Source organism: Eretmochelys imbricata, chromosome 2 (assembly GCF_965152235.1).
Source record: "Eretmochelys imbricata isolate rEreImb1 chromosome 2, rEreImb1.hap1, whole genome shotgun sequence".
NCBI lineage: Eukaryota > Metazoa > Chordata > Testudines > Cheloniidae > Eretmochelys > Eretmochelys imbricata.
Genome location: NC_135573.1, coordinates 115,806,770 through 115,825,769, shown reverse-complemented (window position 1 = coordinate 115,825,769; position 19,000 = coordinate 115,806,770). Strand labels below are relative to the sequence as shown.

The 19,000-nt window shown below is 43.3% G+C and overlaps 1 protein-coding gene across 1 annotated transcript in view; it reads right to left on the bottom strand.

Annotated features, from left to right (window-relative positions):
* The window catches only part of BLOC1S5 (biogenesis of lysosomal organelles complex 1 subunit 5), a 37,348-nt gene extending 23,836 nt beyond the window's left edge, over positions 1-13,512 (bottom strand). Inside the window, exons 1-3 of the mRNA XM_077810664.1 lie at positions 12,992-13,512; positions 10,983-11,065; positions 288-417 (exon numbers count right to left, since the gene is read on the bottom strand). Coding sequence (XP_077666790.1) covers positions 288-417; positions 10,983-11,065; positions 12,992-13,094 — 316 coding nt within the window. The 5' untranslated portion in view covers positions 13,095-13,512. The remainder of the gene's footprint in view (positions 1-287; positions 418-10,982; positions 11,066-12,991) is intronic.
* Positions 13,513-19,000: the final 5,488 nt, after the last annotated feature.

The following is a 19,000-nucleotide window of genomic DNA, read 5'->3' as shown; positions in this document are numbered from 1 at the left end:
CATAGTAAGTTGGGCTGCACCTCTAGGATCTGAAAACTCCCACTTAAGTCAATAGAAAGGCTATAAAGTAACATTAACAGGAATTTGATAAGGTCAAAGTAGAGCAGAAATACATATTCTGTCAGCCTTTTTTAAAGTTGCACAGAGCTGAGAATTAAAACATTTGGATGTGTAAGACTTATTAGACGATAGCAGTTTTAGCAAGGATCATATTTTGAGTCCAAATTATTTGAAATTATTCCTTTAAAAATACTGCATCACAAAAACAACAATAGCTTCTTGCTTACATCTCTTCAACGCTTCATTCAGATCGTCATGCATCACCTGCTCACATTTAGGGAGAGTTTGGTCATTTGTCTCATAGATCATGGTGTTTAGGTTTTCAAGAACTCTCACTTCTCGGAGGCCACGTTTTTCCTGTTAGTAAAGTGAAAAAAGAAAGTTCTTCATGTGTTACATATGTTTTCATTAGCGGATACTGTACTTGTATCTATCTGTAATTATTTAGCTCTAATGGGACTTTTTAAGGTTTGTAACAACATATCACACTGTTCTTAAATAGCTATAATATGTCTCAAACATTTTATCTACTGGGAGTAAACAACAGCTGGAGACCACACTAGCTTTAACATGATACATACAAAACAAACAGGAATCAAATGGATAATTAAGGGGCAATCATGGGTTAATATGAAAATCCATATTGCAGGTATAATGTGGTTCCCAGGTTAATAAACTATTAAGTTGAGCACAGCTCATCCCAGTGAATGAAAGAGATCACTGCAACTTAAAACATCACATCTGCTTATTTACCACTGTTATATTACAGATGAAACAAGCTATATTAATAAACATGAAAGTCCCCTTCTTTCTTGTGCAATGTAGCAACACTGCTGTTCTCTGTGAAAAACGTTGAAGTTATTTATAACATAACATATGATGGACTGAGAAAACAGAGTAATTTAGATATCTGAGATTTATAATAAGGGTTGGGAATGACAAGTTAAGGGCACGAGAACTGAAATCATCATACTCTTATGGATTTGATTAATAAAAGATTACAGACTAATTAAATGATAATAGTTCTACCTTTTGATAGCTTCCACTTTTAGTTTAGCAATATGATAATACTTGCAGCATACATGAACTGACAAAGATCCAGGGCCAAAATCAAGGCAAATAAGATTTTTACACGGAAGTATAGCGATGAAATCAAAACTAAAGGATAATGTAATGCTAATAACTAAACAGGTAGCATCCCTTCTGAACTCACTGCTGATCAGCAAACCCAGTGCTAGTGGCATTTTACTAGGGGAGCTGCCTAGGCTCTACTGCTTAGGCTTTTTAAAATAAAGCTTCCAGAAACAAAGCATCCTATCACCTTGTGTTTCCAATGGCATTTTGCTCTTTTTAATTACGTTTGATCTGCAACACAGGACTATCCCAAGAAATCAAAAATACATAAAGTTATCCTGGATTTTGTTCTGGGTTGGTCTTTACATTTTGGCAGGTAGAGCTGCTAGTAACCATTCCTGTATTGTAATTTGCCAATCACCACCCTATACAATAACATATAATACAGTAACTAATAATACTCTTACATAATACTTCATAACTGTGGTCAAGCATCATTACTCCCATTTTAAAGATGGGGAAGCAGAAATGCAGACAAGTTACATGACTTGCTTTAAGAGTCACAAATAGAAACCAGCAAAGAGTTCTGTGGCACCTTATAGACTAACGTATTGGACGCATAAGCTTTTGTATTGGAGCATAAGCTTTCGTGGGTGAATACCCACTTTGTCAGGTGCATGTAGTGGAAATTTCCAGAGGCAGGTATAAATATGCAAGCAAGAAGCAGGCTAGGGATAACAAGGTTAGCTCAATCAGGGAGGATGAGGCCCTCTTCCTGCAGTTGAGGTGTGAACACCAAGAGAGGAGAAACTGCTTTTGTGGTTGGCTAGCCATTCACAGTCTTTGTTTAATCCTGAGCTGATGGTGTCAAATTTGCAAATGAACTGAAGCTCAGCAGTTTTTCTTTGAAGTCTGGTCCTGAAGTTTTTTTGCTGCAGGATGGCTACCTTTAAATCTGCTATTGTGCGTCCAGGGAGATTGAAGTGTTCTCCTACACGTTTTTATATATTGCCATTCCTAATATCTGATTTGTGTCCATTTATCCTTTTACATAGGGACTGTCCAGTTTGGCCGATGCACATAGCAGAGGGGCATTGCTGGCACATGATGGCGTATATTACATTGGTGGACATGCAGGTGAATGAACTGGTGATGGTGTGGCTGATCTGATTAGGTCCTGTGATGGTGTCGCTTGTGTACACACGTGGGCAGAGTTGGCATTGAGGTTTGTTGCATCGATTGGTTCCTGAGTTAGAATTACTATGGTGCGGTGTGTTGTTGCTGGTGAGAACATGCTTCAGGTTGGCGGGTTGTCTGTGGGCAAGGACTGGCCTGCCTCCCAAGGCCTGTGAAAGTGAGTGATCATTGTCCAGGATGGGTTGTAGATCACTGATGATGCGTTGGAGAAGTTTTAGCTGAGGACTGTATGTGATGGCCAGTGGAGTTCTGTTGGTTTCTTTCTTGGGCTTGTCTCACAGCAGGAGGTTTCTGGGTACACGTCTGGCTCTGTTGATCTGTTTCCTTATTTCCTCACGTGGGTATCAGTTTTGAGAATGTTTGGTGAAGATCTTGTAGGTGTTGGTCTGTCTGAGGGATTGGAGCAAATGCGGTGTACCTCAGCTCTTGGCTGTAGACAATGGATCATGTGGTGTGTCTGGGATGGAAGCTGGAGGCATGAAGGTAGGCATAGCGGTCGGTGGGTTTTCAGTATAGGATGGTGTTAACGTGACCATCACTTATTTGCACTGTGGTGTCTAGGAAGTGGACCTCCCATGTAGACTGATACAGGCTGAGGTTGATGGTGGGGTGGAAGCTGTTGAAATCTTGGTGGAATTCTTCCAGGGTTTCCTTCCCATAGGTCCAGATGATGAAGATGTCATCAGTGCAGCGTAGGTAGAGAAGGGGCGTGAGTAGATGATTGCTGTTCCAGGTCAGCCATAAAATGTTGGCATATTGTGGGGCCATGTAGGTGCCCATAACAGTGCCACTGGTCTGGAATTGTCACCAAATTTGAAGTAATTGTGCTTGAGGATAAAGTCACATAGTTCAGCAACCAGTTGTGCTGTGGCATCATCAGGGATACTGTTCCTGACAGCTTGTATTCCATCTGTGTGTAGAACAGAATAGAAACCAGATTTCCTAATCCTTAGTCCAATATTCAATAGATTACAATCCCTCCAAATATGAAGCTCTTATCAGTGAGGGATGTTAGTGTTCTCACCAAAGGACACTATTTAATGTATACTAGTTTATCACTTAAAGAAAACACCCCTCACACCTGAAGCACTAGACCACTCCACAAAACTAGAGATAAGAGTCAGCTTTTGAGGAGAAACTCTAAACTAAGGCCATGTTTACACTAGTGAATTTACAGCGGCACAGCTGTAGCAATGCAGCTGCGCAGTTGTAAACTCACTCACGTAGCCGCTCTACGCTGATGAGAGAGAGAGCTCTCCCGTTGACATACTTAAACTACCTCAACGAGCAGCAGTAGCTGTGTCAGCGGAAAAGCATCTCCTACTGATACAACACGGTCCACACCGGTGCTTATGCTGGCAAAACTTAAGTCACGCAGGGGTGTGGATTTTTTACACCTGAGCGACATAACTTATACCAACAAAAGAGCTAGTGTAGACATAGCCTACGTCCAAGCCTTTCTGCTTTAAGTAAAAGTGAAAATGTAAACTATCCTTTGCTTTGATAAAAGAAAGGGTGGTTCTTACTAGAAGGATAAGAGTGATGGAAAATCAGCCTTCCAGCAAGAATTTAAGGATACTTGAAATTAGCATAATTAAACCTTAGATGTAGTCTGACAGCTATGTTAATTTACTCTGCTTCTGACCAAACCCTAAGGCTGGAAAGTCCACCCTATCCTTGTAATCCCTAACTTAAATTGAAGTGATAAATCCTCTGAAGAGCTACACAGGACATTTATGTATTAGATACAACAGTTATTAGTTAACTTTGGTGAAAAGCAATTTTAAAATGTGTGTATGGAGCAAAGTGGGCTTCTCCTGGCAGGAAAAATGGATATAAATTTCTAGATTTATCTGGTCAAACTAGCAGGGAGACAAATTAAATCCACTTAAAATGTAACTAAAAAATGGCACCTTGTTTTTCCCATCAGATCTGCATCCTGCGTGTTTAGATTTATAGCTACTTTTTCTATTAGAATTTAAGAGTATAAAAGTTAAAGGGCATACCACCTCTGTGATGCTGGCAGACCAGGTGCCAGCTCATGCCAAAGTCCCTCAGCTTCACTGAACATTGACAAAGGCATAGCTGGAAACCAATCTGCCTCGCATTTGTTTTAGTATTCTAAAATAGATATTAGAGTTGTAAGAACATGTTTAGACTTTATGAAATGCTTGTAGGAAGCTGCATATATTAATCTTACTTATAATATCTGTATCCTATGTTATAAGGTAATATTTCCATGTTTGCTTTGTAACTATAAAAGTTTGCAAAAACTGTAAAACCACACAGTCAGGGGAGAAGCATTACCAAGTGTGAAATACTTGTTTATCACAAGAGGTATCATCTCCTCCCCAACAAAAGAAGGCCAATAGACATCAGAAAAGGTATTGTGGAACATCAGTGGACAAAAAAAAAAAAAAAAAGACTGATTTGCCGCCCCCCCAAGCCCCAGGAAGTGGAGATGTGCATAAACCCTAGTCACATCAGTTTGAGGTCTATGGGAAGGAGATAATTTTTCATCCCTGTACTGCTAAGAATTTGGAGAGGGTAATATTTTTAAATATAAGAAAGAGATCCCCAAGCTGCTTGGCTTGGGTTAGCCCTAAATGACATACAGAGCTGGCATATTATAGCAGCTACTGTTGCCCTTTAGAACCTAAGACTGTATCTCATTTGTGTGTATGTTTACCTGCTTCGACTGTTTAAATAATACTCCTCCAGGAATTCTGCACCACTGCACAATGCAGAATTTTGCAGAAAATGTTGTGCGCACAGAATTTCCTTTCCCCCACGGAAATGGGCTGCAGTGCTGCTGGCCACCACTAACAGCGGCTGGACCTGGCAGAGTCCAGCTCAAACATAGAAGACACTGCCAGGGGAGAGAGCTAGAGGGTTCCTGGCAGCTGCAGTTCCGTACACCCTGAGGGAAGGAGATGGTGGTGCGCAGGAAACTCCACACAAGCCTGGGACCAAGTTTCAGGCTGTTTCTGCCTCTGGATCCCTGGGCTCTGCGGGGGTGGGGGGGGGGAGAATGATGCAGGTATCTGGGCAAGGGGAAGCCCTGCAGCTGGGCTCTAGGTGTGTGCGCGCAGGTATCTGGGTTGGGGGGGGCCCCAAGGCTGGGCTCTGGGGAGAAGGGGGTGTGGGTGTCTGGTCCCCTGACTGGGCTCGGAGGGGCGGGGGGTAGAGAAACAGGAACTGAGTTGTCACAGGGGTTTGTTTTAATTCTCCACTCCTGGTGTAATTTGTGCGTGTCTCTGTATTATTACAAACATACTTGCTGACAGATATTCTGAAATAAATTACCAAAATAATTGAAACTGGCATTATTACGTAGTGTTATTATGACCAATAAAATTTGCAGAATTTTAAAATATCGTGCACAGAATTTTTAATTTTTTTGGCATAGAGTTACCCCAGGAGTAAAATAACTTGTATTTCTTTTTCAATACATCTTTAATTAATATTATAGGGTTGACTACAAAATTTGTCTTTGATTTGAGATCTGAAGTTCAGTTGACCTGGGGCAAGTGACTGGTCCTTTGGGACTGGAAGTAACCTTAATATTGTTGGGATCTTTGACCATCTATCACAAAGGTGGGCTTGCGTGGGTGGCAAGATAGACTGGACTGCCAAAGGGGACTGTCTGTGACTCCATGTTAAGGCTGTTATAGTGCATGAGTTCACACTTATTAGAGAACTTGTCACACTTCTCCATACTGGTTGGAGAAATCTAATAGAACATACACAACAAGTTTGGGGTTTGTGCCCTAATCCTTGACAGTCTCCCCTGAGGGTGGCACTTACGCTTGTGAGCTACTCTAGACAGCTTGACAACCTCATTATTATATTAAACAATGTTTGTAAAAAGAAAAATTGAGCAAAATTATTAAAGAAAGTCTGCATACTATATCAGCCTAATCAGATGTTGATCTTAAGCTTTCAATGCCACACTCTTTTCCCTCAAAATGTAAATGTATGTGAAAACAATTCTTAGAATTAATCTTTTAGAAATACAGAATACTATTTACTTTTCTTAAATTTTGCTGCCATCTTGTGGCAATTATTTTTCACTCATTCAAAATTGAGCTTGTCTAAAATTTTCTCTTTCACCAATATATCAACCTTGTTCTTAGTCATCTGGATACAATTCATCATTCTTTAACTGTTCTCTTACCTTTTGTAAAATATAAAAGATCAACAACTGAATATTCTGCAAGAAGTTAATCATATTGTGGACATCCATAAAGCAAATAAATAAATATACATACAATACATTGAGTCTGGATTTGTTTTTAAATATAACAATCCATAGAAAGTAAATTTCCATCATAGAACACTAACAACTAAACTACTTCAACAAATTTTCTTTTCTTAAATGCAGATAAATTTGATGGCCAGTCAAATTATGACTAAAAGCCGTGGTTAGAATGTCATAATTCAGGCAGGCTCTGTTCCAGTTTCCACACACAATACATCTGTAAAGCATGTCAGGAATCCTTCATGATGAAAGATTCATAAATATATTCATGCACTGAACCTGCAAACTGCTCCATACAGAGAGACCCCTGCACGCATGGAGAGCTCCACTGATGCCAACAGGGCTCCACACAGGCACATAGCCCCAACAGATGCAGAGGTCCTCCCACAAAGATCCATTTGCAAAATAAGTCTTAGTATAACCAAGATAATGTCACCCACCAATGAAACTAGTAGCTGTTTAAAAACAACCATCAGCACCTATACAACAGAATATGATTGGAAGTAAAGAATACTGTACTCTTTGAAAACTGCAGGGTAAGTTTAGTATGTGTACAGAAGCAGTTAACCAGATTGGACTTCCGCCAGGATACTTGGGCTAACACCTTCATCAATATTGAAAGATCCTGTAGCACTTATATCCACAAATGCTCATGTTATTTTTAAGGCTCAACACCTCATTTCTCATAATGATCCCTATAAAATTATGCTATGAATTAAGGTTGTTGTATACTGCATCTTATCTAGCAATACATTCACTGATGTCTCTCCCATTGAACTAATGACCCAGTCAGACCCTGCTTAGCTTTAGATCCAGTAAGACAACAGCATGACGGGTTATGCATAGGTTAACTATAGCACGCTCCAGTGCAAAGATATTTTTAAATAGTCATTACACCAAATGAATAACTAGGTGGATGTAATCAGCACATAAGCAGATACACACTGTCACATACTAAGGGAAGGGTAAACACCTTTAAAATCCCTCCTGGCCAGAGGAAAAATCCTTTCACCTGTAAAGGGTTAAGAAGCTAGGATAACCTCGCTGGCACCTGACCAAAATGACCAATGAGGAGACAAGATACTTTCAAAAGCTGGGAGGAGGGAGAAAAACAGAGGGTCTGTATCTGTCTGTGTGATGCTTTTGCCGGGGACAGAACAGGAATGGAGTCTTAGAACTTAGTAAGTAATCTAGCTAGATATGCGTTAGATTACGATTTCTTTAAATGGCTGAGAAATTAAGTTGTGCTGAATAGAATGAATATTCCTGTCTGCGTGTCTTTTTGTAACTTAAGGTTTTGCCTAGAGAGATTCTCTATGTTTTGAATCTAATTACCCTGTAAGGTATTTACCATCCTGATTTTACAGAGGTGATTCTTTTTACTGTTTCTTCTATTAAAATGTTTCTTTTCAAGAACTGAATGCTTTTTTCATTGTTCTAAGATCCAAGGGTTTGGGTCTGTGGTCACCTATGCAAATTGGTGAGAATTTTTACCAAACCTTCCCCAGGAAGTGGGGTGCAAGGGTTGGGAGGATTTTGGGGGGGGAAGGGGGGTGAAAGATGTTTCCAAACAACGTTTTCCCAATAAATCCAGATAAACATTTGGTAGTGGCAGTGGAAGTCCAAGGGCAAAGGGTAAAATAGTTTGTACCTTGGGGAAGTTTTAACCTAAGCTGGTAAAAGTAAGCTTAGGAGGTTTTCATGCAGGTCCCCACATCTTTACCCTAGAGTTCAGAGTGGGGAAGGAACCTTGACACACGCATTAAGAGAATAGCCCTTTATCTGCCAAATAATATTTGATTGCTTTAAGTTTGAGAGTTGTGAGCACAAACTATCAAGGAAAACTCACTGATTCACTCACCAACTCTCTCAAAACATTTTTTGGGGGGGGGGGAATGACGGAAGAGAAAGAAGAACTAATCACATTTTTTAAACAGCTACACTACACTCCCAGTTACCTGAATTCCCTTTATCCGAAAAGCCTAGTTATCCGAATCCACATGTCCTCCATGTATCACTATCAATCACAAGCAATACATTCTTAAGGACAGATATACATATCCTTCCGTTTAAAGAAAACATGAGTGTAATTCATGCTACACCAGTATAACAATGTATCCACTCACAAAGTGGTTCCATGACAAAAAATTGTGTGCAGTTCAAAGCACAGCCCCTGTAACCAGCTGTATCCACAGCTGCATCTTCAGTCAGTGTTCCTCTTCCATCACAGAGCCTTGCAGCCTGGGTCATGGCCCTTCCGAGTAAAAAGTGCAGTGGGGATGTCACTGATGTTGCAGTCATCAGAGGGTAAAGCTAAAGCCCAAGTGATTTTTCAGGCTGCCACTCCCAGCAGTTTACTGCCTCCCAGCCTACAGCTAGAACCCAGCTCAAAATACACTGGACCCTCACTAGAACGCGGGATTTGGGATCTATGTGCAGTACTACTTTAACGCAGGGACCGCATTAAAATGAATTCCAATTAAAGTAATTAAATTTGGGATCCATGGCCACGACCACGTTATATGCGAATTCGTGCTATATAGATGCGTGTTCTAGTGAGGGTCCAGTGTAGTACTTCTATTTATCTGAATACCCAGTTATCCAAAAGTTTCAGGTGTCTCCCAGGACATTCAGATTAGCAAATATATACAGTACTATCATGTTTCACACTTTCTGGATCTTAAAAAAAGTTCTTCATTTACAGCATTCAGAGTCAGTATGGATCCACTGCTCTCCTGAAATCTCAGATATTTGCTGCAATACAGAGCCTTTCCATCTACAGCCAACCAGGAGACTGCAACCATTCCTCTGATGATTCATCCACATCAGTGACTTTGTAACATTAAACTAGATTACTGCTCTTTACTCCAGCCAAAGCTTTTGAGAAACCTTTGTAATAACAGCGAAAGTGTGTGTTTGTAAACAAGCAGTTATTATATTTTGTTCATTTTAAATTGATTGCTTGTATTGATATAAGTGACCAAGATGCATTGGTGATAAGTGCCAGTGTACATTTCCAAATAAATAAAATATTTGTACTTCACCTATAATACCCTCTAATACACTTTTACATTTGCAGGTGTCTGGAAAATTAAATTATTTTGTTCTTTATATAGCAACAAATACAGTAGATGGAACAAGAGACTTGGTTAGCACCAATGTGGCCGGTGCTGAGGAATTGGCCGGTGTCAAAAAGGACGCCAGTGCCGGCAGTTTTGGCAGTGCCACAGCTCCTGAAGTCGGCCAGAGCTGAGAAACAGGGCTGAAACTGTAGGTCTGCCCAGTAATGGTCTTTGGACAATTTCTTCGTATCACTACCGGTGGTACTTGGACGGGTCTTGGAGCTATGTCTCCTGTCCTCCTGATGCTGAGGCTACTGACCTTGCAGGGAATTATGTTCTGACGGGCTGTGCCTCAAAGTTTGAGAAGGGAGTCCGTTTCTTTTAGTCCTAGTGAGAAAGAAAGGACTTTCTGTTCAAGGGATGCAAGGAATGAGGATTGGCAGATAACCTGGCAGAGCATGAGGGCCTCACAGGAGGAGAGTCCGGGCTCAGGTCCGATGCAGGTCATAATGATTTCCTCATGAGGAGAAATTTTAACCCAATGTCCCGGTCTTTTCTGGCTCTGGCTGTCAGGCTGTGGCAGTGGGAACACTTTTGTGGGACGTGTCCTTCTCCCAGACAGTGAATACACTCCGAGTAGCCATCCATTACCAGCAAGGTGGCCCACAAGGGATGCACCTCTTAAACCCAGGGGATCTGAGCATAAGGGTGAGGGGAAAATAGCTTCTCGGTCTAGAAGGACACGAAGCAGGGGAAAGAAAAAACTAAGCTATGAAATAATTGTAAAGGTAAAGTTAAAAAACAAACAAACAAAACAAACATATAAAAACATTTTCTTTTTAAGAGAGAAGAAAGGAAAACGAGAAGAAAATACTACCTATGCTACAACTAACAGCTAAGGCACTATTTACTGAGGGAACAGGAAAATTGGGCTCGGCTGTGGATTCTACCCCAGGCCAAAGGCGGTAGAGATGCAACTGGGGGCAGCTGGACCACACAGCTCTCTATGTACGTCCTGCTCACAGTGCGAAAGCAGGAAGATGTGCATGTGCAGTTTGACAGGCACTGCTGATGAAGATCGCTGATCCCAGGTGCAAGGGGTGCTGCCGTACCTAAAAGTGATGCACTCATAGGGACATCACTCGAAGTAGTAGTATACATCTATTCTGGGCAGGAAATGCATGTTAAACAAGATTCTCTAAGAAGGCGCTAAAACGGTTTCAAATCTCAGTGTGTATAAAAATAAAACAGACCACAAGTAATATAAAAGCATGTTAAATGAAGTTTCATAATTATACTAGATCTTCTCTTTTAAAACAAATACTTACTTCAAATTCCTTAATAAAGTAACGTATTTCTCCTTGAATAACTGGCCTGTGATCCAGCAATCGGGAATGAATTTCTCCAATGTCTAGAAGAGTAATGAAATCCAAAGTTTTAATTTTCTAAAGACACAATCCATCCTAGGAAAAAACAACACAGTGAAGCATAGAGTATTTCAAGAGGAGGAAAAGTAAAAAGACCCCATTATCCAAAGGACAAGCAAGATAATACAAGATTTCAACTAATGCTACGATAGTATCAGATGGCCTTCCTGGCTAATTCAGCAAACCCACCATCTTAAAACAAATGCCACAAAAAAAGAATGTTCTGCCATCCCAGAGCTTCCTTGGCTCCTATGAGGGTGCATGCAGGGGTTCCATTCCCCCACCTATCACTCACTATTGGAGGCCTCATCCTCAAAGGACAGCTGCAGCATTTGCCTTTGCTGCTCCTTATAAGGGACAAGAAGCAGAGCAGAGTGAAACTAACTTGATTCTTGTCAGTCTCCACTGGGCCACAATTTGGGAAAGCTGTAAACATCAGTGAAAGCACATCCCCAGCTCTAGAAGACAGTACTAGATCAGTTTAGAACTAGTCTGGAAAGTTTTCTTCACAACTATAATACCTAAAAATATATATATATTTTTAAATGTAAGCTTACATTCAGCAGTTGATGGAACTCACCTACAAAAACTTCCTACCTGCCACAGATAAGTAGATTTTTTCAAGTTTGAGAAAATGGAAAAGATGGACAAAGTTTGCAACAAATAGAGTGTATGGTAAAATGCTGAATAGTATCACTGGACAACTCATGTAAGTTCAGATATTTTTAAATAGAAATTGAAGCAGAACAAAAATCAGAATAGTGGACAGCATGGTAGAGGAAGACAAAATAAGTGGCTTCCAAGGAGAAATTTAAACAAGAGGAGCAAGGATCCCTAAGTCAAACATTTTGAAGATATGGGTGCTTAAAGTTAGGGGTCTAAATAAGTGGCTCAATTTTCCAATTTGTAGAGCTCCCAAGATTCCCATTGACTTACTCAAAGCAAATGTGAGTGTCCAGCTTCTCTGAAGATCAGGACAACTAATAAGGGCTTTAAAGTTAGACTCCTAAATCTGAAAACGTTGGCTTTACTACACAGAAACAGGATGTCATTTCAGGTGGTGAAAGCAATACAAGGAAAGGCATGAAGGTGAGAGCAGACACAGATCAGACCATCCATCACAGCGGTTTTGCTACTATGCAAGAAGCAGGTCTATGAATTGGTAGCATTTGAGCTGCAGAAGATACAAAGGAAATGAAAAGCACTGCCAGCCAGTGATTAACAATGCTATCCTTGCTAGGACAACCTCAGAAATGGAGAGTGACACCAGGAGGAAGAGGTAGAAAACAAAGGTTATAAAAAAATAAAATAAAAACTGTCGTCCCAGATTACACTGCTGTCAGAGGCAGGCTACAGGACTAGATGGCCACCAGTCAAGTATGAGGTAATCCAGAGGAAGGTACAAGACACGCTGTACTGAGAAGTCAGGCAATGACTTGTCCATAAGGGAAGCTCTGCCTAACCCCAGGCGATTAGCACTGGCTTTCTGGCTTGACACTTGAGTATATACAGCGCTGTTAAATTCGTGCCCCTCGCCCCTCCTGTACTGCTCTTTAGCCGCACACCTCCAACCCTCCCCTCGATCTTGCTGAGCGCTCAGGCTCTCGCCACCTCGTGCCGCGAGCTCCAGCGGCGAACTGGGCGACAGGGGAGGGAGCGACTCTCCCGCCGCCAGCGTCCGAGGCGCTACTCGGGGGGTGGCCGGGGGCACTCGCGCACCGCCCCTCGCGCTCACCCAGCGGCCGTTGCGCGGCGCTCAGCGGGCCCGGGCGGGGCAGAGACTGCCCCGCTGGCCGGGGGAGAAAGCAGGGGCTGAGCGCGGCGGCTCCGCCCTGGGCCGGGCTGGGGGCGGGGCTCGGACCGTTGGAGCGGGAGGTCTCAGTGCGGGCGGGGCCGGGCCCCCTCCTTACCCTTGATAATGGGGTGGGCCGGCGCCCTGCCCGAGTCCCGTTTCCGGCCGGCGGGGAGCGGGGATCCCGCAGCTTTCCCCGGGGCGCCGGGGCCGCTGCTCATGTTGCCGCACTTCCAGCTCCGGCCGCACCCGGGCGGCGGCCACCGAGCTACCACATGCGCGCGCCGCGGACAGAGGGCTCAGCGCGAGCGCAGCGCGAGCGTGGCGCTCGCGCTGAGGCGTCCCGGCGGTTTTACGTAGCTCTCTGCAGCCCCCTTTGGTTCTTAGCTTCCGCCTCCTTCCCAACGCCTCGGTATAACGTCACTGGGCTGCGCCGAACTTTGGCCTCAGAACTTAAACCCAGGCCACCGCTCTCGGGCTTGAAGTTCGTTAGGGTGGGAGTGACTCGCGCTGCGACCGTGGCGACCCTGTTCCATGCGGCGAGCCGTGGAGAGTACACGCCCCCACGACTGTGACGGTGGCAGCGCCCCAGTGGCTAAGCTGGGCACGATTGCGTAGGCCGCGGCCTCGCTGCATCCCACCGCGGCGGCCCTTGGTTCTGCGCTGCGGCTTCTGGCCCCAGCACCTGGTCCTCCCCGTGCCACAGCAGCGGCCCGCCGCCGGGCCAACCCCGTCCCGCGCTGGCCGGGAGGTGACGCCTCTCCCAAGGCCCTGTAGCCCGGCCGCCGGCAGGAACCGGGCCTGCTGACAACAGCTGCTCTTCCTGACGAGGCTTTCCCACCCCAGAGTAGTTCACTCCCTGCAGGCGGCGGGGATCGTCCCTCACCCGCTCCGTGGAGCGGACACAGACCAATCGAGGGCAAGAGGGCTTTTCTGTACAACAGCTGGGTGCAGCTTGAAATTTAAACAGGGCCATCGAAAACTGTACCAAAATGAGGAAATTCAGCGTATAGTTCCCCCCACCAACGTTAACTCTGCCTTCTTGCGCCTATGCATTACAAATGGACCTTTATCAGGCACTGCCAGAGTTTTGGTTTTTTTTAAAGTACATATAGGGTTTTTTCTATTGTGCTGTTTATTAAATAGCCTCTGTTGCAGTAGTCTGGAGTCTTGTAAGGAAATACATATGATTTTACATTAAGGTAAGAGTAGTTTTTTTAAAGGAAAAAATGGGACAGTTTTCATCAGATATGAAATGGGATAGAAGGCTGCTCATCACATTTTTGATAGGGTGATTCAGGGAAACAAGTGTAAAGCTTCTGAGCCTCGCACTTTGATACATCTTTCTGAAGGTCAGGAAACTAAAATAATTAATACTGTGTAACATGCTGACTGGGTTTGTGCTATAGTGCCATGGATGTGCCACTCACAAACAGCCCTCAACTGGGTGAATTTTCTCTTATTTAGGAAGGAGTGCTGGTTCAGGAAGATATTTGGAGAAGTACTCAGAAATATGTCTGCTTTTCCTGCCTCGGTAAGAGGAAGTGTAGATAAATCAGCTGATAGGTTCTTTATGTATTGTCTTTCAACAATAAACAAACATAAGAATACCTACCTCTTATAAAGCACTTGTCATCAGTAGGTCTCAAAGAGCTTTACAATGGAGGTCAGTATCATTATCCTTATTTTACACAGAGGGAAACTGAGGTACAGAGAGGCAAAGTGAATCACCCAGCAGGCCAATGGCAAAGCCAGGAACAGAATCTAGGTCTCCTGTGTTGCATGGTCCATGGTCTGTACATTCAGCGAGCAGCTCTCAATGGTGCGATGGTAATTAGTGTCACCATGTAGGATTTAGCAGAGCAATGGAGAGTAAACACCCCCACTATTGTGACTCTATGGCACTGAGCTCCCCTATCCTTTTACTCCTCTCTTTTCTTTAATGAATTTGTTTGCTTCCATTTTTCTGCTGATTGTCCCTTTCTTTGTTCGCTTACTAGAAAGACAGCCTAGAAGGTTGAATACCAGCTATTTTCAAAATCCATACTTCGATATTTTTTCAAACAAATTTTCTGTTCATTCACCATGCAGACAAAAAGTGAATGAAAATGGATATAAGATATATGGTTACTTGTCTATATGAGGTTCACAGGGTTTTTACGTACATCCCTTTATAATAAGTCCTAATTTCCCCTTTTTACAATACCATATCATTGCCTGAGTTGCTAAAGGAATGAAGAACACCCTCTTAGGTGAGCTACGAGTTTCTTGGGAGAGGTACAGTCTGCATATCACCCCCTTTTCGTTCTGTGATCCTCACAGACAACAATGGTCAAAATGCACAGAAAATAGCCAATAATCCCAACTCTACCATACGATAACACCTTATGCAGAAAGAATAACAGTCAATTAACTTGTAAACTAAGTAAATTTGATGAGGAGTACTGAACAGGGAATTTCACAGTGTGAGAGAATTAAGTATGGAATCTCAAAATGTCGTGTTAATATTATCTCTTTTTTGACTATAATCAGTGCTTTCATACAATGTGAAGTATTTTTCCAGAAACACTCATAGTGACAAACAAGTAGATGCATGGTCTAGCAAAACAGAAAGCATATCTCAGGGGTGGGCAAACTTTTTGGCCTGTGGGCCACTTCTGGGTATGGAAACTGATGGTGGGCCATGAAGGCTAACGAAATTGGGGGATGGGGTGTGGGAGAGGGTGAGGGCTCTGGCTGGAAGTGCAGGCTCTGGGGTGGGGCCAGGGATGAGGAGTTCAGGGTGCAGGAGGGGGCTCCAGGCTGAGGCAGAGGGTTGGGGTGTGGGAGGGGTATGGGCTCTGGGCTGAGGGTGTGAGTTCCAGGGTGGGGCCAGAAATGAGGGGTTCAAGGTGCGGGAGGGGGCTCTGGGCAGGGGAAGGGGGTTGGGGCATGGGAGGAGGATGGGGTGCAGGGTCCGGGCAGTGCTTACCTCAAGCAGCTCCTGGAAGCAGCAGCATATCCGCTCTCCGGCTCTAACATGGAGGTGTGGCTGCGTGCTGCCCTGACTGCAGGTGCCGCTCCTGCAGCTCCCATTGGCCGCGGTTCCCAGCCAATGGGAGCTGAAGAGCCAGCGCTTGTGGCGGGGGCAGCATTCGGAGCCCCCTGGCTGCCCCTACGCATAGGAGCAGAGGTGGGATATGCCACTGCTTCTGGGAGCCGTGCAGAGCGGGGCAAGCCCCCAACCCTACTGCCTGGCAGGAGCTCAAGGGCCGGATTAAAAGGTCTGAGGGGCTGGATGTGGCCTGCGGGCTGTATTTTGCCCACCCCTGGCATATCCGGTAGCTATATATATAAAAATGTGGGTGACATTTAATAAACAACAAAAGGAAAAGGTCTCCAACTGTGGTAGTTTAAAGCAATTTGAGACTATCAGTGTGATACTATTTTCAATAAACTTTTTCACGTTTAATTCTACTTGTATCTTAACTTTTTCAGAGACTGTCTTTTTTGCATGTGTGTACAGTGGCTAGTAGAATGGGCCGAAATCCCTGCTTGGGCTTTTACATACTACTGCAGTACAAATAAATAATAATACATTTTTGTTATTTGCACCAGATAAAACACCATACAGTATGCCAAATTAATAACTAAATACAGTATTCTATAGAGCTAGCCCATAACACTACCAGAGCAGCACCAGCAGCAGCACTAATTGTACTAGGAACACCAGAGACCTGTCAAAGTAGCTGAAGCAGCTACTGTTACAATAGCAGAGGGATGAAGCGTAATGGTTTTGTGTTCCCTCATTAGAAAATTAATTTGTGGCTTCACAAATAACACCCTCTCTGCCTGGCAAAAAGGTAATAAATATAATAGTATTATTTTAGGCCCATTTTTACCTCTTCCATTACAACCCCTTTAAACTATTTTTGACAGTGAAGAAAGATGAAATAAGAGTTCAAATTTTCAAAAACTACTCTGAGATATTACACACTGCAAGGTACATTAAAAGAAAGCAAGATTACTTCATGCACATTCCATTCACAGTGCATGTGTGCCCCATGACTCTAAGTTCAAGAGTCTTTTGGCCAGCTGTGTATGAGCACTGAGTGTCCTCATGCCCCACACCAAAAGCATAAAAAGGTAGAATGGGCCAACCGCCACTCAGTTTCCTCTCCACTGTAGAATCTTGGTTGGTGGTGTAGGACTGAGATAAAGAGGATAGAGGGCAAGTTGTGGAATGTGCATATGCACAACATCTCAAAGAACTCAGATTACTACTGTACAAGTAACTTTCCTTTCTCCCTCAAGTGACTGTCCATGCACATTCCATTTATGGTGATTCCCAGCCAGTGGACCAATGTAATCAAGATGGGAGCTTGGAGTCTTAAGAAATTATAGATTGTAACCACCTTTCCAAACACGCCATCTGATTTCCAGGTTCCACTGATACTGTAATGCTTCATAAATGTGTGAATAGATCCCCAAGTAGCTGCTTTACATATGTCTGCAACAGACACATTTCTCAACAATGTTGACAAGGCTTCCTAAGCTCTGACGGAGTGAACCCTGAGAGAAGCATGAAGGTCCATTTTAGCCACTTCATAACAGGTCCTCACACAGTCAGATATCCATCTGGACAGTCTCTGAGATGAGAGCGGTTCACTTTTTATCCTCTCTCCAATGGAGATGAAACATCTGGGTGAAGATCGTAAAGATTTTGTTATTTGCAAATAAAATGCCAAAGCACATCTGACATCTAATGTATGAAGCAAAGCCTTTGCTTTAGAAGTATGTGGGTTATGGAAAAATATAGGCAAGTGAAGCTGCTGATTCAGATGGAAGTCTGTGAGAACTTTCGGTAGGAACTTAGGATTTCCTAAGAAACACTGTGTCCAGAAAGGTGACTAAAAATGATGTTTTCATACACAAATGTAATAATGAACATGTTGCTATCCATCCAAAGGTTGGACCCAGTAGAGCAGAAAACACTAAATTGAGGTCCCATGGAGAGATCAGTTCTCTATCTGGGGTAACACTTCAATAAGACCCTTCAAATATCTTACTACAGTTGGATGAGAAAAAAATGTCCAACCTCTGGAGGATGGTGTGCAGAAATAGCAGTCAGATGAACCCGGACTGAGCTAAGCGACAGGTTTTAATGTTTCAAATCAAGTAGCTATTCCAAAATATCAAGCACAGAAGTTTCTTGTGGATTCAAAGACCTCTGGAGACACCAGGAAGAAAACCTTGTCCATTTCACCAGGCAAGTCCGTCTTGAAGAATCTTTCCTACTGGTTAATACAATATTTCACATAGGAGATGAGCAGGACTTCTCTATGTTTAACATCCATCCAGTTGCCAAGCCATGATATGAAAAGACTTCAGATCTGGATGAAAGACCTTTCTTTCTAACTGTGAAAGCAGTTCTGGAAGTTGGAAGCAAAGTCTTTGACTGGCACACTGAAAAGTTCAGAATATTGAGGAACCAGAACTGCCCTGGCCTCTTTGGAGCTATCAATATCAGTTATCTTGTGCAGCACTCTTGGAATCATTAAGACTGGTGGGCAAGCATAGATGAGGGCTCCCCGATCAAGAGATTAAAAAGGCATGCTAGCCTCTCAGATAGACAACCTGACACTTGTGAGTTGTGAATAGGCACAAGAGGATGGCCCCAATCTGAAAACAAATCCTGAAGGGTCCAATCTTTGATCTCCAACTCATGATTCAAGAACAGCCTTCTCAGTTTGTCTAGTAGGCTTTTCTGCAGGTCAAGTAAGGGAGATCTGATGCCTGATGCACCAATTCTATAACGTGACTGTTCCTTGCCATAATGGGGAAGATCTCACCTCCCCCCTTTGTTGACATAAATCAGGGTGGTGTGTTGTCCATCGTTATTTGGACAGATAGCTCTGGATGTGATGGAGAAAGAACTTGCAAGCTCCGAGCACTGCCCTGATGTCTAGCAGAGCAATGTGCATCTGTACTTCCCATGTGGTCCAAAAATCCTGAGCCTGTAGACCATCCATGTGAGCTCTCTGCCCCAAGAATTAGGCATCCATCCTTGAAGGTTGAGATAGGCAAACCAGCCCTTGGGATCCAGATAGGGAATTATGGGTGCTAGCAGGGCCATCCTGAACTTCAA